Consider the following 25,820-nt stretch of genomic DNA (forward strand, 5'->3'; position numbering starts at 1 on the left):
GATTTCTGTAGAGTTGCTTTTCTCAACACCCACACTGCAGGATTAGTATGTGTTTCAGTTTTCTGAATTGCACATTTGTTCAGTGTGTGAAATGCCTGCCCTGGAGAGATCAATACAGCACTTACAGATGGAGAATTAAGCTGTCATTGGGATTAATAAATACAGAATCCATGTGCATCTCACTGGTTTGGTTCTTTTTTCCTTTGTGTTTACTATCTCTGGAAATGTATTGCCATTAAGCTGAGCACTGTTATTTCACACGTCAGCCAGGTGGGAAGCGACCTGCCTGAAGATGTGGGGTTAGAAAGATGGTATTTAAATGCCTGTGGAGAGAGAGAGTGCAATATAGGATGGCAATGTGGCCAGGACAGGGTGGAGCAGATGCAAATCAGCATTAATCTAGTTTTAACAATTGGTGCTGAAATGTGGGCTCTGAAGCTGTGAAACCTTCCTGTCCCCTCCAAGGTGCACTGTGTCCAGAATTGGTATTTGCATGATGTGAGTTCCCCTGGGGAAAGTCGGAGCATTGACTAGATGCTGGGTGAAAAAAGCATTTCCTCTGGTATAGAAAGGCATTTCCTTTTGGAACATTGCTTAACTTCATTAATTGTTCCTGTTACAAGACAGGTGGCAACTGCATAGCTCTGGAAAAGTAAGCTGTTTTGGTTCCACAACACCACCACCCGGGAGCTTCGTAAAACAGAACCAAAAATCAAGTCCACATGGGTGTGTGATACCAATCTCTCCTAAGGAGGAAAAGGTTAGGATTTGTCTCACTGAAGCAGAGCATTAGGACCACAACAGTTTCTGCCACATTAGGAGAGGAAAGAGACCTTAACTGCTTGGAGGGATTACCTTTTTTTCCTGTAAACACAGAGAACTTAATTGCACTCAGTCTTTGCCCCTGCAATCAGAAGCCACCTGAGCCGGTGATGGGTCAGAGCCAGCGTACCCCATCTCTTCATCTGACTTGCCCAGAGCACAGACTGAATTACACGGGTGCCCTTGAGCTGACCCCCCCTCCCTCACTGTTGGACTGTCACCTCCCTGTCTGCAGCCTTCCAGCACCACCCTGCAGCTCCAGCTGCTCTGGGGCTAGGTGGAAGCTGTGCATGAGATGGAGCAAGAAATTATGTGATTCTGTCCATTTTATACACTAGTACTTCATCAAGTGAACCAAAGGTGTGATGTGTCTTCCTGATGTGTCTTTCAAAGCAGCAGGAAGAAGGGGACAGGTCTCCATTGCTACTGGTCTTACAGACTGCCTGGGACACACCATAGGGGACTTTGTAGCAAATTTTGCAGCAGACACAGAGGAAAACGGTTTTGCTTTGACAAGCAGATAAGAAGTGGGCAACTGGCAGGGAAGAACTGGATGCATCCTCATTTCTAAATGGGAGGTGAATCTAAAAGACTATGTCCCCTGTCAAGGCAAGACACCTGCCCAAGCTAGGAACTGAACTAACAGGCCCGAGTTGAACACAACCATACCTCTACCTGCAGAAACACACTCAAATGGGAACACATCAGCCCATTCAGCCTTTATGAAACTGGTGCTTTTAAAACCCGTGGCTTTACACAGCCCCTGTGTGCCAGTCAGGTCCAGCTCAACTAGGTGCAGGCACTGTAGCCGTCTGCTGAGCACTATTTGTTTATTGTTCCTGGGTTGTAAATAAGTGCTTGCCTTGAACAGTCTGCCGCCCTGATAGTTGCCTTAAGGGTGATGACTGCCTGACAGAAGCCATTAAAATCAAACTAGAGGGCAAGAAACAAACACACAATCCAGCAAAGGTCACGAAGAGGATGGTTGTTTTAGCCACACCAACTGGAAAAGGAATGATGCAAATTTTTAAGCCAATTTAAAAGAAATTATTTAGCATACTGAAAATGATTAAGGTGATTAAAGGACTGTGGTGCCTGTTAACAAGGCTGAGACACCTGGGATTGTCAGCCTGGAGAAGAGAAGGCTTGGGGAAGGATCTTATCAGTGTGTATATATACTTGTGGAGGAAGAGTAAAGAAGATGGAGATGGGTTCCTCTCAGTGGTGCCTGGTGGCAGGACAAGAGGCAATGGGCACACACTGAAACAGAGGAAGTTCTGTTTAAACATGAGAAAAAGTTGGGGGGTTTACTATAATAAATGGTTGAACACTGGTACAGCTTGTTCAGAGGCTGTGGAGTATCCATCCTTGGTGATCTCCAAAACCTGTCTGGCCCCAGTCTGAGGCAGTCTGCTCTGACTGAGCCTGCTGTGAGTGAGGCAGTTGGACCAGGAGATCTCCAGAGGTTCCTCCAGTCCTTAACCATTCTGTGCTTAGAAAAGAATGGCTTTCTAAAGGAGTTTAATTGGGGGAGGGTTAGAGGCTTTTATCAACAGATGAATAGTTTCTCAATAGCAATTAAATGATTGTCCAGACCAATGTGGAATGACATGCAATGCAATGATAATGAATTAGTGCTCTGATGACCTAATGGAGTTAAACACAACCTCATGTGCTCTAGCATTCCTTAGAAGAAAAGACTGTGAGGGGAAGAGGGGTGCCCAGGTGCTCTCTTGAGGTTATTTGGCCTTTCAGCAGCTGCTGGCATTTCTGAATCCTTTGCTTGCCCCATTTCCCTTTCCTCTCCAAAAGCAGCTGCTGTGAGCTGTGGTGTATTTAACGGGGGCCACAGAGCTCCAGCTCTGTGCTGAAGATGTCAGTTTGTGCTTTCTCCATTATGAATATGTGCATCTTAAAAGAGCTCAAATATGGAGAGAAGGTGGCTTTTGAGGTTCCTCAAGGTGAAGAGGTAAGGAATTCTGTGTTTACTATTAGGTAGTTTTGTTGGGTTTGTGTGGAGATGATTTTTTGGTAATGGAGTGGCTGCAGTGGTGGCCCCTGAATGGAGTTCTGAAAACTTCCCTGGCTCTGAGTGTGATTCACCTCTGGCCCAGCCAAGCCAAACCAGCCTCTCTGCCTTCACTGTTTAAGAAGGGAGATCTACAGTGGGAGGAGGAGGTGGAAGGAATGGGATGGAGGTAGACCATGTGGACTCGGAGGTCAGCAAGACAGGAGAGCAGAAGAGGTGCTGGGCTGGAGCCCTTCTGCAGCCTGGGTGAGAGGACAGCTGGTTAGGGGCTGTAGCCATGGGACAGGCCCACAGCTGAGAGCTCCATGTAGGGCTGTATCCCATGTGAGGAGCAAGGGAATGGCAGGAAATCTTCCTGTCCTGAGGAGAAATGAGCAGCGGCAGCCATGAGTGAGGGACTGACCAACTGCTATTCCTGCGCCGCTGAGGGGAGGGGGAGATGCTGGGATGGAGTGTGGGCATGGCAAGGGGTCTGACAGGGCTGGTCATACTCTTTGTTGTCATTCCCCTCTGTGTGGTTTTCTGTTCATTGCACCTTTGGTTGTTGGCAGATTTGGTTGTTGCATAGCTGAGCAGTCCTGTCTGTTTGCCCAGGACCATAACTGGTGATGGAGCCCTCCCAGCTCTGATGAACCCATGGCTTGGTTGGGATGATCAGGAATGCCTGAAGTGAATGGTGGTGCTCTGCTAGGTCTCTAGGGGGAAAATGAAAGACACAACCTATTTCAGAGGCTCTGTTCCCTTCAAGCAAGGTGATGAGGTCTCCAGTGTTACTGGTAATGTTTGTGTGGAGATATCTCCCTTGGGGTTGGGACAGACAGGGTAGGAGCCAGGGACATCATGTACACCAGGGCAGGGACAGGAGTGTGCTGGGCAAGAGCTGTGGTGCAGGCTGGGCTGATTGTGGCCAGGCTTCCTGCACACTTGTATCCTTTACACAGCCCTTGGGATTGCATGGGCTGAGGTTGCTCCCAACAAGAACAGCTTCTCTTTGGAAATCAGTAATGAGTCCAAGCTGTAGCTAGGGAAGTGGTAATTGATGGACGTGGAGTGGATGGTTTGGCTTTTCCTTGTCAATGGTTTGATTCCCCACAGTTTGATGCAGTAGAAGAAATTCCACTTAATTTCTTCAGTGACCAATAGTCAGAGATGCCCAGGCTTAGAGACACCAGGTGGCTGGGAGACCTCCACATCTCCCAGGTGGTTTCCTTGCTAGGTGGGCTGCAGCAGTGCTGATGCTTTTAAATCACAAGGTTTCTATTTTTTGTGAAGCCAGATAACAGTGATTTCAGTCTTAAAGCTGGGATATATTGTCTCAACGCATCCTCATCCTTCCCTTGGCATGGCAGACATGCACATGGGTTGGATCAGGTCTCACAAGTGCTGCTCATCCTGGCAGCTTTTCATGAATCCCAAACTAAAGCTCATGTGTATTGTTTCCTTCTAAAATAGTTTGTCCAAGATGCCTTTGTTGTGGTCCTTCTTTTTACTTTGACATTTGCTCTTCAGATTTGTTCAAAAGCTATTCTTTAATGATTCCTTGCTTCATCTCTCCCTTCTCCAATACTCATTGCTCTTGAATCAAAACCTTCATGTTGCCTGTGGATTTCTGGGGCTCAAATTTGAAGGCTGAGATGGATGGCAGGGGAGGAATTAAACAGTATAAGGTCTGGGCTTTCCCTTGCTGTAGCTTGATTAAACTGCTCTGTTGCAATAAATTCAAAATGCTCTTCATTCTGGAGATTCTTAATGGCTTGCATCTTACTTCAAGGTACAAAGAACAGTTATCTGAGTCTCTTGCCATCTTGGACTGTGCCTTAAGCTTTGCCATCATTTGACTGTGCAGTATGATGGTGGGGGGTTGTTGGGGTGTGTGGCTTTTTTTGGTTGGTTGGTTTTTGTTCTTGTTTCTGATGTTGGGCTGTTCTCTACCCAAGTGACTTTCAATTCTCTTACTGTAGCCAGGGTGAGCTGTGGGTATGGGTTCCTTGTTCTGCACCTCCTGAGTGTTTTTAAGTGTAGGTGCTCTCACAAAGCTATGTCAGACCAGGCTGGTGTGAAGCTTCCTCAGTTATATGTGGCCTTGGCTATCACTGAGCTTCTTAATGATAACTCTGAAGGTGCAAATCTACCCAATCTTTCTTCATTAGGAGTGGAGGAGCTGCTGCTGAGCTTCACTTTCACTGCTACATCCCTCCTGCTTTAGCTAACACTTTCTTGAGAAATGGGGAATAAACAAATCAGCAAAGGAATCACTTTGAGAAGCTGATTGAGTCTTCTAGCCAGGACAGAGCAGCCCAACTGTCCTGACTTTGGTCTGTAATTGGAGAAAAGCTCAGTTTCCTGGCAGCTTATTTATTTCAAATTCATAAGAGCAGCAGACTCAGGGGATAACACATGACTCTGAACAGCAAGTCTTTTGCAAGAGATTTATTTTAGGCTTCTGCTGAACACATGAATAAACCAGCAGAAGAAAGGAATTATGGCAATGATGAGGTCAGTCTCGGTGAGAAAATTGTTTTGAGCACCCACTTAAGTGGAATTGTCACTTGTGACAACCATTCACAGACACAGCAGGATGCAATCGATGAGTGACTGGTTTTGCCCAGGAGGAGGAGGGGAAGCAGCTGCTTTGGGTTTTCAGCCTTCTTGCACACCAAGGCTTTCCTCTTGGGAGTGGTAGACAGGAATATTCTGACCATCTCCCAGTTTCAAGGTGACATCTTGAAGGCGCCAGCTGACACCAAAAAAAAATGGTTTTAAACATGATTCAATCATTCTTAATGTTGTGGTAAAGTCAGTGTAGAAACAGCTGGCATGGACAAACAAATCATTCCACACTTTCCTTGCTCTTAAATTCTCTCCACTGCTTTAAGACTTGGTTTGCAAGTGGCAGCTTCTGAAAGAAGTCTTCCCTAACAGTGTAGCACAGCCCGGATTGAAAGGTCTGGGATGTGCATTCCTGTTTGTTACAACTCAAAATCCTGCCAGCTATTTTTAGATAGGACATTCCTCCCCCAGCCCAGTGCCTTTCTTTCTCTCCCATCCTGTGGGCACATTCCTTGCTCTACTCCTCTCCAGCCTTGGAGCCAGACCATGTTGCTAAGGAATTATCCTGGCTTGGAGGAGTTTGAACACTGTGTGCTCGCTCAATGTGACTGCTGAAACCCTGACAGGGCATGACACTGGTTACTCAAAGAAGGAGGAAAACTGCATCTGGAGACTGAGAGGAAGCCTTTTTTTCCCCTCTAAGCTTTGCTCCAAACCCACTTCTGTGAGACTGCTCATGCTGCTTTTCCAGCTGGGATGGACTATTAGTTCAGGCTACTAATACAGGGGTTCTTTTAAAAGCCTCTGGCACTAGCTCAGCTGTGTTGGTGCTGAGCATGTACAAGGAAGGGATGATAGGCTTATATGGGGGGGGCTCCAGGCCTGCATGGAGGCTCCACCTTCATCCACTTAGGACCAGCACCTGCCTCACAGCAGGTCTGCAGGAGCCACTGCTTGCTCCCCTCAGCATAGCCTGGAGTCTTGGCCCTTCCCTCTGCTCACTTCAGGCTGGGCAAGTGGCATTTTCAGGACTGGTGCCTTGGTCCCCCTGGCCTGTGTGTGCCTCCCTCACCCCATGCTGCCTGCGCCCGAGTGACTGCGGCCTCCTCTGGGCCCAAATCAGCTCGCACACTCTCAAGGTCCCTTTTTTCAGCTGCCTTCTTTTCCCATTTGTTTTGATAATGACATAAATGACTCTGGACAGTCGGTGTCAGGAGCATTTCAGTGGCTGAGGAGCCTCAACCACCCCTGCACAGAGCCGTCTCCTCCTGGTGTCAGCGAGCTGTGTGTGGCTGGGCCTGCCTGCCTCCCTGGCCTCTGCTGCTCTGCAGAACCACACCAGCATGGCCTGCCTGTGTGTTTGTTGTCCCTGCTGGATTTTGGGAGCTCCTTTTCCTAGAGCAGATGAGAACCAGCCCTCTTATTTTTAGCTCCCAAGCTGGGTGCAGGGATATAGCCCTGCCTTGCCCCAAGGGGAGCTCTGTGCAGGGCCCACATGTGGGTGGAGATGGTTGAGTCTGACAGATTTGTCTGCCACAAACCCTCTTGCAGAAGATGCTTCCCCCCTCTTTACCCTTAAGCTTGCAGAAATGCATGGAGAGCTTATTTTAAAACAAAACCCAGACATGTGTGCACTTCAGTTACTGCTGTAGCTTAACATCTTGCAATCTTCAGTTATCCTCACAGTAACTGGGTGAAACAGGAGGGAACCGTTATTTCCTTCCATCTGTGAGAAGGGGCTAAGGAGGTGTGAGGAGAGGAGAGCCCAGGCCCTAGGGAAGGTAGACTGGGGTGGCTCAGGGCCTCTGGGCTATCTCTAGTCACTTGTGGGGAAGCCAGGCCCCTGGCCTCCAGAAGAGAGATCCAGTAAGTCATGCTCATCTAATTATGAAAATAAAACACTACCATATGGCTGGTGGCAAACGAGTAAAAATGTTGTAGCTTTGGGTTTCTAAATAGAGTTAACAGAAGTGCCTAACAAACTCCAAGTACATGTGAAGAGGTCTGCTTCTAATAAAACTTCCTCTTTTGCAATGCAGGATGGACTTTGAATTCACATAGTAATTCTTTGCTCAGTTCTAGAAATCAGTTTACCTTTGACAAGGGAGGTTTTCAGGCTTCGTGTGAAGTTACTGCTATATGATGTGGAATCAGAGCATCCTTTTACTCTAACATCTCTCTTCTAGCACTTTTTTAAACTATAAGGACTATATTTGTTAGCTTGAAAAAAGAACTTCTTGCATGACTGTTCTCTTCCCTTGCCTTGCTTTGCCACCACATCCTGGGGAGGAGAGGGAGGGGACAACATGCTGCCCCAGCTCCCAGCATGTGCCTGTGCACTGAACTCTGCACCACACATCTTGCACACAGGAACTGTTGATGTTGCCCTCCTGGTTCTTCATAGGGAAGAAGTCAAGATATTTCTCAAGGAATTTTCATTTTTTGGTGCAATGAGGGTTAAAAACCTTTCACAAGACCTTCAGGTGTGAATTTCTGCTCCCTTTGTATGTGTGTGTGATCTCAGCAAGAGAGGTGACTAAACAGAAGGTGCTGCTTCACTCTTTTTCTCCTGCCCCCTCCCCCCAGGCCCTCCCCATACACACCACTGGCAGGAGTGGTCCATCTTGGAGTTAATGCAGAGGTACCCTGATGATTTCGTTCCAGATACCGGTAACTTGATCTGCAAATGTAAAAGTATGTTAAAAATTCAGTGAGGCACGTTGTGAAATGGATATTTACTGCTTCTCCAGTCAAGGATGTAACACCTTCTTAACTTAAACACAGTAAAAAATATAAGAATTTGAGAGTGTCACTAAGCTTTTCTAATAGCTAACGTGTGCGTGGCCAGACAAGTATGTCTGTTCTGCCATCCATTAATCTCTCACTGCTGAAAGAATGTACTGTTACAGCTGCAACCCCCAGGGAAAACCACTTGCTGTCTTAAATACTTCTGAGCAAACACCTTTCCTTACCAGAATGTGTGGTGACCTGCACTGCCAGAGCATCCACGACGTAGCAAGGAGGTTAAGCTCCTCTACAGACCAGTCCCTTAACATGTACTGAGCCAACAACATGTTCCATGACTTTTTCTTCTCACAAATTCTACCCCTCAGTTGTTTCACAAGCAGAGCTAGGAGCTGCAGCAGTGACTACTACTAACTGCACTTTGTCTAGTGTTTAAGTAAAAGAATTGTGTTTCAGGTGTAGCATTTACTGGTGGTATTGCAGTCACAAAGAGAAAAATGCTGGGCCCAGGCACTGGGAATCTTGTGGAGTCAGTAAGTTGATCTATGATATAATCATTAATGATGATCAATTAGTTTATTGCATGAGAACATGAATGCTCAGGAGCATGAAAAAGCAGGGAAGAAAGTTGGTTTATGTCTTGGGTGAGGTCAGCAGAAGGCAGGGTCGACTTCAGCCTGAGTCACCCAAGTAACCAGCATTCTTAAACAGTGACACAGGAACATATTGGTGAGACAGGTTTTCTCCTTTTCCAACCAGTGGGAGAGGTCTTGTGCTTTCCCTGCATCTTCCTCCTTGGATATGTTGCCTGATAAAGTATTTAAAACCTGGGAAAAGTTTTGGCCCAGGGTGTCATGTGGGTGAAGCCTGGCTAGAGTTAGGTGGAAAGTGGAATTTTATGTGACTTGGTTGAAGGTCCATTTTTCCTTCCCTGCATCGTTTTCCACATTCCTTACTGCCCTTGTTGGGTTCTCAGGACTCAAAACTAGTCATCAGGAGGAATGAAATGATTCAAATGCAATGAGACCCCTTGGTGAGTTGCCTGGAGAGGGTTCTAGGAACACTGCATTGCCAGCAAAACCAGGGAAAGGCGGTCAGCCCTGCATTAAGGCATAAAAACTGTCATGAAAAGTCCTTTTTGGACAGCAGTGCAGAGTGGAAGTGGACTTGTGTTTGGGAGGTTTGCCCCAGGCTAGCACTGGGCTGCTCTGTAGCATGGACTTTAGGTGCTTTTTGAGCCCACACTGTTTGTGGTTTGTGCTGTACCACAGCACAGCAGCGAGAAAACTGTTCTGAACAAAGCTTTAAAAACTGGGGAGGGGGTGGCAGCTGCTTCTTAAATACTGGGTTTGATGTGTTTCTGAAAATGACTTTGTGGCCCTGAGAGATTTGTGACCTGCTGAAAAATCCCCCAGCTGACATCCTGTGACCCTGCTGCCGTGGCACCAGTTCCTGGGTGGCGTTACCTGCGCTCTTTCGGTGTCCACACGGTTGCTCCCATCTGTCAGATGGATGTTGTGAATTTTAAGAGGGGGGGCACCCAAGGCTTCCAGGGCAGTGGGGTTGCTGTTGAGTTCCTCCAAAGCTTGCTGGTAATACTGGGTCCTGGCAAAGCCTTCTGAGGGAGAGGAAGAGTAGTGAGGAGATTGCCCACTCGCAAGGGTAAGTTCAAAACAATACAAGACATTTCTTCCAGACTGGCTCCATCCTTCCCAGAAAACAGTCCAAATCTGTTAATTAGGTGAAATCTTGCTAAAGGAGGAAATGCACCCTTAGAGCAGAGCAGCAGTGCTGAACTGTAAGTTATTCAGCTGAGGAGAGCTCTGAATATTGCCTGTTCCACGCTGACATATGGTTCAGCTTATGGCTTTGTCTCCCTGCTCTTCCATCTGAAAGGAACAAAAACACACAAGAGGAACACCCCCCCCCCCCCCACACACACACACCATAAGGCTGAATATCTGAAAGTGTTCCAAAGGTATTTTAGTTGTTAGTTTTGTTTTGTTTAAAGGAGATAGAGAAAATATTTCGAATGGAGAATACTTTGCAGCCATTGGTGTGAGACAGGAGCAGCTGCTGCTGTGAAACTTGCTGTGGTCTTGATACAGCTTTTCAAGTTGCAGCTTCAAATCTCAAGGGATGCATTAAAAGGGAGGCACAAAGCACTGCCATTAGAGGTAATGGTTGAGTAGCAATAACAGCACAGTAGACTGGGTGCTGCAGCGTTGGCATATGGAAAACGATTGTGGTAAACTGCTATTTATCAATGTCTGGTTGTTATGTATAGCTGGAAAATGCTGTGCAGTGATGGACAGGTCACTGATGGACAATGCAGAGCTGTGAGGCTGGGAATGTGCAGAGCCTCCTCCTTATGGAGGTAGAGATTTGCTTATACAGAGTTTCGAGGCTTGGTTACTGGATTTCTAGATGTGCTTCATATCAGCCAAACTCCACTGTTTTAGCATCATGAAGGGCAAAGTTAAGCTAAGAGTGTGCATGGGTGAAAAATCCTACTCTGGTATCTTTGCTCTTACCTTCCAAAGAGTTTAAAATAAGGTGTAAGGTTTGTTTCCTGGTCTCTTGCCTGTCTATGCTCTTGGAGCACAAAGCAGAAGAGGTCTGCCCCCTCTCACTAATTAGAGGCATCTTCTGTGAGCAGGCAGCATCCAGTTGGCATAGAAACAGGTTTGCTGGACTGCAGCCTATGCTGCCCCTCCTCCCTGGTGCCCTGAAGGGGCTGTAGCAGAAGAGGTTGCAGCACAACAGCCCTTTGGTGCCCATGGATCATTGCAAGTGGTCACGCAGATGACATTAAAAAGATGTTCTCATCCTGAAGATTGGAGGGGAAATGGGTTTGAGTTTCCTGGTGCTCCTTCTCAGCTGTTCCTTCTGAGCATCTCCTTTATGGGGTGTAAAATGCCTGACTAATCTATTGGGCCACATGTTTCAGTGATGAGAGGATGCTGAGGAGGCTGCTCCCATGAGAAGGGTGTGGAGGTGAACAGAGTAGCAGAAATTGGCATTATCTGAGGGTTTGTACAAGCTTTCACTGAGACTATGCACCTGCAGACTTCCCTTTTGCCTGAAAGAAGGGGAGGGAAATCCCTCCACTCCCCTCCCCCCTGCTCCCACCACTATGGAAACCACTTGCTCTTCACAGGTTCCAGTATGGCCCAGTTCTTCATGCTGGGATACCTCTGGGCATGGGCTAAGGGAGGAAGGGTCCCAGTGTGGCTCCCCTGTCTGTTGGAGGCTACAGAAGGACATTCTCTGCAGCAGAATGTCACATTTCAGCAGCTCATTGGCTTAGAATTATAGAATATTAGAATGGTAGGGGTTGGAAGGGACCTTTAGAGATCATCCAGTCCAACTCCCCTGTAGAAGCAGGGTCACCTAGATCAGGTTGCATAGGAACATGTCCAGGTGGGTCTTGAAGACCTCCAAGGAAGAAGGTTAGCTTCTCGCTGAGTTACCAGGCAGCTACTCAGTGGCCACTGATATTGCACCAGAGTGAGAAGGAGGCATCAGGCTGTGCCAGCTAACTGATACAGGCCATGAGCCCTCTGACTTTTTGTATAGCTCACAAGGTGACTTCTCCCCCTCACCCCCTAGGTTACCCCTAGGTAACAATGTTGAAGACGAAACCTAAAAAATGCTAATGTCCTTGTTAAAGCCAGATTCACTATTCTAAAGTGTAAGAGGATCATACATCTGTCATGTACTCCAGAGCTTGAGGGTATGAGCTGCCTTAAAATTAAAGCTTGCTTTCCAGCCTTTTCTGATTTGTTATTAATATATGTAAAATGAAGGGAAGGTTTCAGAGCTTATCTTGGGGCTTGAGGAACAGGCTTGGCTACACTTTTCTGGCAGCATCCTCTGTTACTAAGGGTAGGTGAAAAGCAATCTCACTTCATAGTACCAGCAAGGGAGAGGCATAGGGCCAAGAGACCTATAGCGTTCTCTGGGAGAGAGGCAAAGCCTGGTTCTGGTCTGATGCTGAACATCTAGAAAAAAATAAGCATCTATCCTTTGGACTAACAATTTGGATTCTCAGCCAAAGACTAGAGCTGCTTATAAACAGCTGTGGCACCTGTCTAGCTTTCTTCTCCTTGTCTTAGTCTTCTCCAGGCCGAGTGCTCATATCTGTCCTTCACTCAGGAGAAACCATCTTAGCACTTCACAGGCACGTTGTGCTTAAGAGCCAACAGCACAGATCTACAGATGAAACTGCTAGACTGTGATAGCTTCTCACAGATAGCTCTCTTCCTGCCATGTTGTAAAATCTCAGTAAGAAATGAAACCTGCACTACTGCCTAAGCTTTCACTTTGCCCTCAGAAACTCCCTCAGAAAACAATCTCCTGACCACAGCAGCTTGCTCCCTATGCAGTACCCACTTGTGGAAATGCGTGCAGCAGCGCTTGGGAGAGCAGCAGCTCTAGGGCTGAACAGAGGAGAGCCCACAGAGGCAGAGTCCAGAGGCTCAGCCACTCTTCCCTCAACTTTATCTGCTTTTCACATCTTGCATGTTGCTCTTTTTCCCCACTAAACAAAAGGAAATGAAAGGCACAGAGGAGAAATAAGGTTGCTAACAGCACCAAGACGTACTTTGCATAAGATTATACATCACGATGCATCCCCCGCCGCTGAACAGTCCCATGACAACAGCCATTTGCTGCAGTTTTCTTAGAGTAGCTGGCATTTTTCCTCTCTGAAAAGGGAAGATATTTGCTGTAAAAGAAAAAACAAAACAAAATACAAACCTAAAGGCTTATTCCACCACCCCCCCCCCCCCCCCCCCCCTGCTCTCCTAACAACCTTTTCCAACAAGGCCTGAATGAAAGCGCAGCGCATGGGCCTTGTCCAGAAGGATGGGGGGGTGAGAACAAAGTAAACTAGGGACCCTCCCACCTTCAATGTGTTTATTCAACTGCTTTTAGCGATGCCAGTGGTGCCTGGGGACTGCCTTGGGGTGCTCGTGGCTTGGTCAGGCTCTGGGGCCGCATTTTGCTCTGGAGTAACCTCCTTTAAAGTAAACATTCTGGTGGTGGGGCTGGATCTGGCCTGTACCACTCCAGGCCAGAGTCAGGCCAACGCTGTGCCAGCCAGGATAATGGAGCCAGGCTGTGTGTATTCTGTTGTGTTGGGGTTTTTTTTTCCCCAAGCTGTGGATAAACAGGAAGGCTCCTGCAAGCCTATTTTTCTTCCTTCCTGCCTCCCTCAGCCCAAGCTTGCCCTTTTAATGAGTCACAATTTTGGCATCTGAATGAATGACCCAGCAGATTGACTTTCTCAGAGGTATTTCTGAGTCTACTAAACACTTGCTACAGTTTGAGTAAGAGGGAGACCTGCGTGTGTGGCCCGAAGAGCCCAAGCTACTGCCCTTGCCCACAGTGGGTTAGCAATGGTTGAGCTGTCAGTGGGAGAGTAGCACTTCAGGCTGTGGCAGGATGAGACTTGACCGTACATCGGAGTATCAGTTTCTGCTCTTGCTTCTCTGGCAGCTGGGATGGCAGGGGCAGGCTGTCCTGACAGCAACTTAAAAACAGAGAAATTAGCAGAAGATTGCCCTCTTTGATGTAGGTACACATATCATAATACATAGGGAAACTCTATGGGACTTCTACTCCCAAAGGCTTCACACCTCAATCCTTGTGCCCTGATGATGTGACTCAAGTGTTACACTCACCGTGAGGTGATTAATAAACCAAGACCCAAGCCAGCTGCAGAGATGTGACTTGGGCATGGCTGGCTGAGCCCTGGTGTGGAAACCTCTCCTAGTGTCCCTCAGGTATGCATTAGTCAGCCATTGCTCAGCTAACAGCTACAGTTTAGAGAGGGTGGGGAGGCAAATGTCAGGACTCCTTCCCACAGTGGCCAGGTCAGAGTAAGACGACTGGCCTCCCTTCACTTGCTGTGCTGCTGCTGTGCCTGTGTGCTGCCTCCTGCATCCTCTGACCCCAGGGAAACCGGCAATGCAGCTTGGGGATAACGTCCATCTACTGCCCTATTGGCAGTGATGTTCAGTCATAATGCTACCCCTTAGCTGAGGGCTTTCCTTGTCAACCTTGATTTTGAGAACTCTCAATATTTACTGTTTAATTTACTTCAGATCTATGGATGGCTAATAATAAGGATAGCAATCCAGGCAAGTGTGTGGGTAGTATGTCTATTGTAAGCCCCCAAAACCCCCAAACTGCGCCATGAATACAGTCAGTCACCATCTCTCTCCCTCCTGATCTGCTTCTCTGATGAGTTTTCTTCTTCACTTCCCCTGGGGAACTCAAGCAGCGTGAGAAGTTGCAGAAAAGGAAGTAACTAGTGTGTTTTTACAGAGAAACAGCGCCAGTCGTTTCCCAAGGACAGTGAGAGCTTTCTGCACACCTGCTTGTGTTTGCAACTCCTTACATTGCAATTTATAACATTATTTGCTCTATCCCACCCCTGCCAAATCTGATTAATAACCAAGTTTCCTGTAAGATCCATCTGGCCAGGAGGATCCAACACCAAAGCCACATAACAGGAAGGGGGGAAAAAAGCTGGTAAATCTGGAAAGCAGATCAGATGGAACAGACTGTGACCTGCAGCGTTTGGTTTTGCCCAATTCAAAGTTGTGGCCAGGCAAAATTTGTTTTCTGTGATGAAATTCAGGGTAATGGAATACAAATATCTGGAGGTAGGGGGTGTCTGCTGGCAGTCTGCTGAGTCAAAGTGGGAAGATGTGAAGCTCTTGCACCAGCAAAGAGGTTTTAACCAGGGCTCAAAGGACCTGCCTAGCCAAGGGCAGTAAGCAGAGGCTCCACAGCTTCCCTGTCAGCAGGTTTGAAGTTTATTGGGTCTCACGGTCTGCTCATGCCCAAACAAGGGGGATGGAAAGTAAGAGAACTTGATGTTGAAGGCTTACATGGCTTGTGCACACCCTCGTTGCTACCTCCACTTACACCAGGTCTGACAGTGCCGTGCTGAGCTGATGCTGACTGCCATAGGAGCCTGGCAGCTGAGAAATAGTGACCCTGGGAAGCAGAGCTGCCCATGCAGCCTCCCATGTGCTGCCCCTGCCTTCCTCCATCATCCTGGTGAGGTGGGCATGTGGGAGGCTGAGGTGCACCCAAGTTGAGCAGCCAGCACCAGCTCTCTGAAGGGCCTCACTGCCATAATATGGAGAATATCTCCGCCGCTTGCTTTGGGTTGCAGTGGGAAGCCGACAGGCTGGACCACCTCATGGCCAGCCTAGCTCCTGATGCTCTCCTCCCACTTGTTTCCCAGCTGCTTTACCAAGCCAGTCCTATGACAGCACCTTGTGGGATGAGGTTGGGAACTGTGTGTTTTACCAAGCCTCCCAAAGCCTTGCAAGTCCTTCTCTTTGATCCCACAGTTCCCTGGTAGCTTCCAGAAGCAAGGACAGAGGTGTCCTTCACACCAAGTGCATCCTTTGCGGGGGGGGGGGGGGGGGGGGGGGGCTGCTGCTCTCCTGTCTCTACCATTGTGGTCCCTTGCAGCATAGATGTGCAGGTACTGCATCCAAATCCTTGGGCACCCCTCAGCATGTAGCTGCTGATGACTTCCAAATGATGACACTGGAGATACTAATACTATCAGCTTGTGGAAAACCAAAATGTAGTAAGGAGCTGTTACCCATGAGGACTCATGGCTAGGATTTCTGCTCTCTGGCCAATCATGTTTGCTGCTTCCATGGAGGTGCCTTGCTAGGGAAGCAAAGCAGAGACCTACCCAGATGCATGTCTCCTGTCCTAAGCCTTTCTGGAAGTTACTTACAGCTTGCATAGTAAAGAAGCTGTTAAAGGGAACGACCAAACCTCCTCAACTTCATTCACCACAAAGGGAGTAACTGCAAGACCATGAATTGAGGAGAATCCTACAGATACAAGGTACAATTCCCTCCTTATGAGGGAGGCTCATGTTATCTGTGCCAGGGATCTCCACTCAGAACCTGTTATACCACTAAAAAGTATGCAAGTCAACTGGTGGAAAAAACAGACTTTTTTCACAGCCAGTAATTAAAGCCCAATTTCCAAGCTATGCTGCTCTGCAAAAACATCTTTTCCTCCATGTTATTTGCAGTGGTAAGAAAGATTAAGTGGAGGTTAGCACACATGAAACCACTCAGCCTGCAGTTACCAAAAGACATGTTAAATCATTATAAGCAGCATTTTCTAAAAATAAATATTAAAGAGGAGAGCTTCCTAATAAGGGTAGTGTTAATTTTGTGCCTTGAAAAGAGTAAGGCATGAGGGAGAGGTAGTGCTGAGGCTTGACTTTGAAACTAAGCGGGACTCAGGCAGTGAAGAACAAGATTAAACAAACCCAGAGAGGTGGAAGATATCCAGGGTTACATGTGAAACAGTGGGCTACTGCAACAATGAAGTCTGGGTTTAATTAGACTCTGTTTTCTCCACAGAGTATCTTCTAAAAATAGGCTGGGCTTAAGCAGTTCTCCCTTGTTTCAGCAAATTCAGATTTTTTTCTGTTTTGGTCTCTGAAATTCATGTGGCAGAGGCTGGCCTCAGGTGCCTCCACCAAAGGCAGGTAAAGGTGAAGTGAGGGCATTTCCACCAAGCCACAAACATGTGATTTATTTGCTTCAGACCTGCATGAGTGATTTGGGCCTGCAGGTTTTTCGGGAAGGGCATTTCCTCCTCCTCCTCCTCCTCCTGGCACTACCAAGCTCCACCAGCACCTCCAGCTTCTGGGTGCTATCGCAGACCAAACAGTAAATAGTAGTAATGCTCTGAAATCAGAGGGAAGCAACTTGAGAAGCAAACTCTGTGTGATTGCTGATGGATATCTCAGTTTGAGTCACTGCCCACCCACATGGCCAAGACAATATACTGCCAGGCCACCAATACAACAGCTGGCAGCCTTTAAACCACTTTGAACCACTCTAACCCTGAGGTGGCAGCATGACATGGACATGCTAAATATGTGTGGCAAAAGACTACTATTAAATCTTATCGATAGACTCGAACAAGGATTGGAGCCTCAGACTTCAAGAATGGAACTGTTCTCTGACCCTTTTGCTACAAAACTCCCCTGGGCTGGGGGGATTTGAGTTGGTCTCAGGTCCAGCTTTTCTGCAAGCCACCCACATAGTCATTGAAGTCACAGGAGATGAGGCTAAGGTCAGTCAAACCCCCCTCGTAAGTGCACACTTGTATTTCATATTCTTGCTGTCTTGCCTATTCATTGATGTTGAAAGACCCATAAGGCATCTGGGTGTGAGCAATTTCCTAGCAATGTGCCAGGACAACATCTTGGAGACTGCTTCTTGACACTCAGTCTACAAAATACCTTTGTTGGTACTGTCATCAAAGAGAGGACAGTACAGCAGAAGCGCTTCTAGAAGATCATCATTTCAGCATATTATTTTCCCCTTTTTTTCATGGGAATAGTCTCAACACGCTATTTATCTCATTTCTGAGAAGTAACAGCATGAATCGTGCACCCTGCCAGCATGTTCAGAAATGCCAAAGACCTTATGTACGTGATTTGCCTTCACCAAAACCTCAGCAACTAGTAAGAAAGCAGCTTGGTTAACTCACAGTCAAACCAAAAGTGGGAGTAATATATTCCTCCCCCTGCCCCCACCCACAGTTTGTCTCCAGATGCCCTGAGAAGGTCTATTGTGGCATTTAAGAAGGTAAAACACCTTTTCAGCCAGCTTTGAAATGGTTCCTTCCAGGGTCTGCCTGTAGATTGGCTCCTAGAAATGTGTAACTTACCCTGGTTAAAATGTTTTGAAGGGACAACTCTGAGCAAGATTACTGGCAAGACAGGAGACTGTTGAGTTTCTTTTCTGCCTATGCTGCTAGTTAATTAACAAGGAAAGTGAAAATAGTCAACAGAGTGATTAAGGGCTCTAACCATCCACCTCATTCTTGCAGTTGTATCACATCTCCTAGGGCACACGCTGCAAGACAGGTGTCTTGCTCAGCTAGTGCAAACTTTGACAAGGTGCCTACAGAAGATACTTTACTTTCCTTTCCTTTTTCTCCTCTCTTGAGTGCTCTTGTTTGCATGTTTCTACATAGTTATGTATCTCTGCACATCTTCTGTACTCCGCTGTCACAGACCACTTCCCCACCACAGATCTTAATCTGGCAGGCTTGTCTGTACTGCAGTTCTTGTCCTCCTGCCTGCCGACCTTCTCTGCTCTCTGTGCCCACTTTCCCTGCAGACTATTGCACCATCCCAGTGCTGGGCAGACAGAAATGGTGGGGCCACCATGCCCCTTGTTTTAGGAGCTTTCTGTTTATCCTCCTGTGAATTGGTGTCTGTCTTCCTAAGTGCAGGTCATGAAGGCAAGTGCCTAAATCCTTTCACTTTTGCTTTTTCTCTCAAGCTGCAAAGATGCCACAACCTAATTTAAGTCTTTTTCAAGGCCAGGCTCTTGGGCCAGCCAGTTCAACAATTCACCCCCCATCATCCTCCATGACAGCTAGAGCTGCCCATGCTTTGCACTGAAGTACAAGTGATATTGCAGGAAAGAGGTAGGACTAGGGTGTGTTAATTAGACCTGCAGTGTGACCCATTTCTGCTGTTATTGGAGCACAGCAGTTATAGGTTAATGCCTAATCATCTGTCATTAACATCCCTAATTATATGTTTCTGTAACTGGATGCCACAGAGGGGGAAGGAGGGTGTCAATGTTCACCTTTTGTGTTTTAGAGGTGAATTGCAAAGGATTTAAGGGTAAGAAATCTTAAGTAGGGTAAATGAAAAAGTCACAGCCAAGGTGCAAAGACCAGCGGTGTTTACAGTTTTAACAGTGAATGGTTTACCTGAGAAAACTATAGGACAGCTTTTTGGCTTCCTTGCCCCTGGGAGTGAGGTCATGAGCACTGCAATCTGAGGTTCAAATTAATTGCTCTAGCTATACCCTCACAGTTAAGTCACAGCACAGCTCCTAAACAGGCATTTTAAGACAAAATGATCATATAAAGAATCAGCAAATATTTTGACTGTCTCTGCTGTCAGGGTGGGAGGGAATGGCATTCTGTGCTTAGCAGGAGATTAGCATTAGTGGATTGTCAAGCAGGGAGGTTCTCATAGTGTGATATGTATTTTCTGTATGTAGTTCCCTAGAATAGGTCCCCTGAGCCTGCAAGGTAAGGGATTGGTTAAGAGTGCTAAACCACTTCTTCTGGGAAGATCAAAGAGCTTGCAATGCTTTCTACCCAGTGGTAACCACTTAGCTCTCTTCCACTCTGTGGGCATTTATCTGTGTCCAATACATTAATTATGCCAAAGATACTGACAAGTTCTCAAAGCTCAAACCCAAGAACCTATCTAGCTTTAAGTCAGCTTACTGAATCCTGAGATATGGAAAAAACCATAAAGCAACACAAGGAGTCTGTAATAACCTTCTTGGCTAAGTGGGCACATTTTCCTTTGCAAAGGGAAAGGAAAATGGTCACAAAAGTTCACAGAAGTGTTGCAGATATCACTGGGCTGGGAACTCTACGTGGCTGTGTTAGTACCTGCCTCGAAGTTTACATGTAACTCCAATACTGATAAGGCTTATGCCTGCCTGCAGTCTTACTAATTTCAATAACATGATCCACGTGCATGCATTAAATAGGCACTCAGTAGACAGTGACCTAAAGGATCTGAACGCCAGGGGAGGCAGTCAGAGGGAAAAAATGTTTAAGACAGGAAGAGTGTAAATCATCTGATGCTCGTTCCCTTGTAATGTGTCTGCTTTAGGAAATGAGGGGGTAAAAGATGTGACCCCTGCTGTGATCAGCACAGAGCCTTGAAAAATATCAGCGGTGATGGGAAGGTTAGCAGCCCTAAGGCCAAACATTGTGCTGATAAAATGCATTCTAACTACACACTTTTGGCACTACCTTGCTCTTACTTTTAGTTCTTACTGAAAACCAGAAATAATTAAAAAATACTCTACCCCAAATTCCCCCTGATTCTCAGATGTGGTAAGTGCCCATCTTTACACCCTCCTGAGAAGGGCCCCTCCATAGAAAATACTGACCCAACCCTTCTTGTGAAAGTCAAGTCCCTTTGAAATACATCAGATCAACATCTGATGCATAAAGCTTTGAGGAAAACTAATTACTTTCTAACATCTTGGACATCTGTATCATTTCCAGAAGTTGCTCCTTGCCCATATGAGCAGAACTGGTTCAGTGTCAGCTAAATCTGTTAATACAAATTAAGATCTGGGGAAAAATATAACTTCAGAGACTCGTGACTTTTTAATTAGCATTGAATACCAAAACCAGCACAAGACCAATAGGGATTCTGACCTAGAAACATGCTATTCTCAGACAGACAAAGAGGGGGAGAAAAAAATATTATGTGAACCATTTAAATAAATAAATAAACTCCCATAATACTTGAAAGTTGCAGTTCAGACAGAGCTTGCTAAATTGCTCACAGAGCTGTGAGAGATGGAGAGAGCAACAGAGTGAAGGAAGTGGTGGAACCTGCCACATGCTTTTCATGTGCAACATCCGGAGTCAGACCTTTAACTTGATCTGAGTGGTAGCTACTGATTTATCCATCCATCCTTGGAAAAGGGAAAAGATATGCTGGATGCTCACAAGGCAGTTGGACGTGAATCAGCTTCCCTTCCAAAAATTAGTCAGGGCAAAAGGAATTTCAGAGGACAGCTGACTGCGATTCATATTTTCCTCCTCAGAACACGTGTGGGAAAAGACTCAAGGGAAAAAAAAAACCCTCTCTGTTTAATGGTTTAGATGATGTCTCTATTTTATTCACTAAATCTTAGGTCCTTCTACAGGTCCCATTATGGAAAGTGGGGATTTCTCTTTTTTTTTTTTTCCATTTTGTAAAGCTGTGGCACAAAAACACAGGTGACTTCAGGAAGCTTCTGCCAGGTCACGCACTCGGTCTCCAGAGACCTGCACTGTGTCCCTGCCAATGCACCATTGCCCAGGCAGGTTCAGCACAACTCCAGGGCTCTTTCCTACAGTGAACCTACCTTTAGGGATCCAGGCACAAGCTCTTCCTGTGGAGCTACAGAGTTGGGCTCTGCCCAGCAAGGAGGCACAACAGTCCAAGAGCCAGACAAATGTGCAAACCACACCTTCAGGTACTGTTGATGGGCGAGGTTTTTCGGGTGCTTTGTGTGTGCCTGAGAGGTGATATCTTTACAGCATCCTTTCCTAAAAGTGCTGAGACCTTTGAAAATCAGGCCCCTTTATGGCATTTTCAAGACTTCACCAGTAGCCTTCAAACACAGCTGCTAACAAGACACATTATTTCCTCATAAACATATTGCTACTGTAATTTTCAAATACTTGTCTGTGGGGCTTGTTGATCAACTGTTAGGTTACCAAGAGCTAAATACAATGAAATTTGAAAAATGTGACATATTTCAGGTGTGCTGTGATCCATTGGCAAAGGAAACAGGACCAGTTAGTGGGGAATCACTGCTGCTAATGACACTGGCAAGGATCCATGCCCACAGACTTCTTAAATTGAAGGTTGCAAAGGAAAGACTTTGCTTCTGAACACAAAGCACACACTTTTCCATTTGTTTATGTTTTTGTTTTCTCACCCCGTGCTAATCTCTTTGTTGGAATTAGGAAGAGTGATAAAGAGATACCATGTTGTTGCCAGGGACCTCTGCTTAGACAGAAAAAGCTCCTACTCAGTGTTGCTTCCAATGTATCTGTGGTTTTTGCAGTTCACATGACACCAGCGCAGCCAAAGCAGAAGATGGTGCTCCCAAGTTTCACAAGCAGCAGTGATACTCACTGTATCACTGTGGCTAAAACCATAAACTTTGGGTGTCTCACTTCACACGTAAAAAATAAGTGACTAAACACTTCCTGGTTCCTACTTCACTGGAAGACAGCGGCACTTAATGGCTGACAGCCTGAGATGTAATTTTACTTAGGTATGAAATTGCCCATGTGCAGTACTTGCACGTCAAGAGACACAACAAGGTGTTGCAGGGAAAAAAAACCCCAACTTTGCAGCCTGGCACAGGGCGTGTTGTAGGACCAGCAGAATAATTACAGCAGCTGCAGCTGGTGCTTATTAGAAAATTAAAGAAGCTGTTAGCAGGTCATTAATAATCCATGACTACCTGCCTTAATAGTATTCTTCAGTTGACAGGCATGAGAGTGAGGGGGTGGAGGAAACAGTCACACCTTCTTTTAAGTCACTGTAGAAAGCTGATAGTCTTCCTTTTCATCACTTTGTAATCTGCTTGTTTCCTTCCCTCCTGGTGTCTCTTTGGCCTGGCTCATCTCTCACTGTTAGCGCTCCCACCAAAGGCTGGCAAAGCCCTCAGCCAGGGGAGCCGGCAGCTGGCCCTGCAGGAGCTGGACACAGGGCAGAGCCAGCCCTCTCTGTGGTGGCCAAGCCTGGCAGCTGCATCCCTGCTCTTCAGAGGTGCCTCTAAACACCTCTCCTGAGTGTGTGCTCCTACTCTAAAAGATCATTTTGTCTGCAAGGCATCCCTTTCCATTTACAACATGCTGCAGTTTGTTCTCTCACCACCTTACTCCTTGCCTTCCAAGTGTAGGCAGATGGTTGGAGGAGGAGAGAAAAGCAACTTGTTTCCCTGCTCCTTCAGACAAACACATGCTCTCCAGAGCAGACAGATGCCTTAAAGTCACATCCAGGGCATCAATTCATCTTCTGGCTTCAGCTGTACCGTATAAAGCATTTGCTATCTCTGGTCTAATGCTTTTTGACATTGTCAGGCCCCCTTCAGTAAACTACTGTCTTGTAACCAACTTGACAGCAAGTATTGTTCTACATTTATTAATACCATACGTGCTACCTTCAAACTGACATGTTCCAAGGCCAGGCATCAGCTGTGCTCAGTTCTGGCTTCAAAAAAAAATATTCAGACCACAGCACAGACCTTCTGCTGCTCATAAGTAAGTAAATAAATAAAACCATGCCTTTACCATGCTGCTGCCACACTTTCTTACTCTTTCAATCTCAATTTTGCAACCTTTTTTTTCTTCTTGGGGTCTTTAAATATGAAGCACCCACCTCCTTGCACTCTCCTCTTTTTGGCTTTTCTTTAGGAAAAGGCTTCTCCCTCTCTTCTTGCAATTTATGCCTTTCTCTTTTGGATGCAAACCTAAATTCCAGAAACTTGAATCTACATAAAAGTTAATTATCTTCAGGAATTATCTTCAGGAATGTTTCCCCCTCCCCCTCTTTTTTTCAGAATGCAGATTTCTTTTTTTTTTCACTACAGCCACTGTAATTTTCCATTATTTTTTAAATGTTCATCTTACTGGCTTGTGTTTACTTAGTCAATAAGCTCATGATGCCCATGACAGGACCAAAAGTGTCTGGTTAGCAGCAGGGAGGGGAAAAAAAAAAAATCGGTAACTCCCAGCATTTGGCAGCTTTGTGGGCAGGAAATCATTTGTATTCTCTGGTTTAAATCAATGACCTTATTTTCTTTGCTGTTCCAACAGGAAATTATAAAGTCTGTGAACACTATTTGCATAGTGCCTCCTGCAATACACTTGTATATGCCTGGGCAAAACAATATGTTAACCCCAGCAGTGCTTCTCTTAGGTCTCCATTAGAGAAACCCAGGCACTTCAGCACCAAGCCTTTCAACTGCAGACTCTTGTACTTACTATAAGCAGAGGCAGAACAGGGTTAAGAAGTGAAAAGAGCTCCTTCTCTGCTTCCAACAGCACCGTCAAAAGATGAAGGCATTATTGTTTGGTTATAGGGTTGTCTACTGCCTTCTTCGTAACTTGGCGGGTTGTATTTTCAGCATGACAAACAGAAACTTGCTACTTTTACACCCAAGCTGCAATTGCACTTTTGTATCTTACCTGTCAGGGCTGCCCTAATTTGCCAGGTATGGTTTGAAAGCACTGCACTTTTACTTGAGCTCGGCATTACAGAGCTCATGTTTGTGAAAGTTTCAGCTTCTTCTATCCTTCCCTTTTGTTAAATACACTTAAGGAAGAAAAAGAAATTGCCACTGTGTCTTCTTGTGCTGATGGGGGGCTGTTCCAGAAAGGTGACATCCTGAGAAAAGGCAGCGCTGTGCTTGGCACTTGAACTTGCCTTCTAACTTTTTTCTGCTGCCCACCACTGCATCCAGTCCAGCTCACTTATTTCTTAGCATGTAGGAGAGCTGGCATTTGACAGACAAGCTAGTCATAGGAGACAGAGGCGGCAGTGCATGGCTCTTTTATTCTGTTTCCCCCTGTGTGATCACAGTGCAGCCTCAAAGCCTGGGATTCTTGTCTATGGCCAGAGCTAAATGTGGCAGCTTGCAGCACCAGCAACTGGCACTGTAAATCCCCTGGACCCCTAAGCACCCCTTGATGTGCATCTCTTCAGCCTGTGCAGGAGAATAACGTGGTAAATCTGTCTGAAAGACATGATTATTATCCCAGAAAACCACCAAGGTCTCACTAGTCTGCACTGAAATTAAATGTCATATAATTCAGGCATCCAGATTAATCTGCTTTTGCACATGACAAGTCCTTTCACAGTAGTTCTCAGCAGCACCTCCTGTGCTCCAACGCCACTGGCACAAAGCTGTAGTCATCAAATGACACTTGGAAGTATATTTATTAGTAATGTCACAGCTCTCCCTCCCTGAAACAAAACCAACAGAAATGTTACTTGGAGTGACTGAAGTGGAATCAAGATGTAGCTCTTGCACTCTTGCTTTGTTTCTATTAGTTTGCCAGATGTAAGGTTTTCTGCCATGACCCCACAGGCATTTCATTCCTTCCCACTGCAAACTTTACATGCTTGTTGGGGTCCCTTCCAGAGCTCCTGGCTGCTGAAGCACCCTTTGCATTTCTAAAACTTGCTGTTCCTGATGGAAGGCAGCTCACTGACAAGAGATCTAAGCAGCATCACAGTACCACAGAAGGGTTAAGGCCAGAACAGACCTTGGGAGGCCACTTTGTCCAGTCTTCCTGCTCAAACGGGGTTGCCTACAGCCAGTTGCCCAGGACCATGTCCAGTCAGCTTTTGAGTATCTCTACGGATGGAGATGCCACAGGCTCCCTGGGTGACCTGTGCTGTGCCAGGTCAGACTGCACCTCCTGTGTTTCAGTTTGTGTCTATTGCCTCGGGTTCCATCACTGGGCACTGCTGGAAAGAGCTCTTCTTCACACTCTGCCCTCAGGTATCTACATACATTGACGAGATCCCCCTTGAGCTCTCTCTACTCTGAACAATCCTAGAGAGCAGAGTGCTAAATCAAAGGATGAGTTGGGTAGCTATTGCTCAGTTGACTTTCTTCCACCGAGTGGGTCAAAAAGTAAAGGTGTTTTTCTTTCCCTGTTGCTTTCCCTCCCTTCCACATGCATATATCTCCTAAATGTCACGCTGTCACCTTTTACCATTTAATGCCAGGTACTTGGAATGTCATCATGTCACAACAAGAAATGTTTTCACCTGGAAAGGCATGCAAACAGAATAGCTCATGCCAGAAATACTAACTGGTTTTGTTAGTTTTAGGCTTCGGACTGATCTGTGAGTGATTTACGATTACACACGAATAAAACATAATCAAACTGTGGAGTGATGGTGATGTGTGTACAAAGAGGAGCACTACTCCTGTTACATATGGGAATGGATGGGCTATAATCTAATCCTTTTGAGGCTGTGAAAGGTGTGCTATGTGACTAATTCATTCCACTAATATACAACAAGCCACTT

The 25,820-nt window shown here is 46.2% G+C and overlaps 1 protein-coding gene across 7 annotated transcripts in view; it reads right to left on the reverse strand.

Annotated features, from left to right (window-relative positions):
• Positions 1 to 5,268: 5,268 nt before the first annotated feature.
• LOC104562438 (cytochrome c oxidase assembly factor 1 homolog) overlaps positions 5,269 to 25,820 on the reverse strand; it is a 53,024-nt gene continuing 32,472 nt past the window's right edge. For 2 of the 7 annotated variants that reach the window (XM_061997362.1, XM_061997364.1), the window contains 5 exons: positions 13,612 to 13,682; positions 12,753 to 12,855; positions 9,613 to 9,764; positions 8,005 to 8,081; positions 5,269 to 5,588 (listed from right to left, as the gene is read on the reverse strand). In XM_061997362.1, the coding sequence (XP_061853346.1) occupies positions 5,492 to 5,588; positions 8,005 to 8,081; positions 9,613 to 9,764; positions 12,753 to 12,846 (420 nt within the window). In that variant the 5' untranslated portion in view covers positions 12,847 to 12,855; positions 13,612 to 13,682 and the 3' untranslated portion in view covers positions 5,269 to 5,491. Of the gene's footprint in view, positions 5,589 to 8,004; positions 8,082 to 9,612; positions 9,765 to 12,752; positions 12,876 to 13,492; positions 13,554 to 13,611; positions 13,683 to 25,820 lie in introns of those variants that run through there. The other 5 variants (XM_061997361.1, XM_061997368.1, XM_061997365.1 and 2 more) reach the window with 4 other exon arrangements.

The sequence above is a fragment of the Colius striatus genome, chromosome 5, assembly GCF_028858725.1.
Source record: "Colius striatus isolate bColStr4 chromosome 5, bColStr4.1.hap1, whole genome shotgun sequence".
Taxonomy (NCBI): Eukaryota; Metazoa; Chordata; class Aves; order Coliiformes; family Coliidae; genus Colius; species Colius striatus.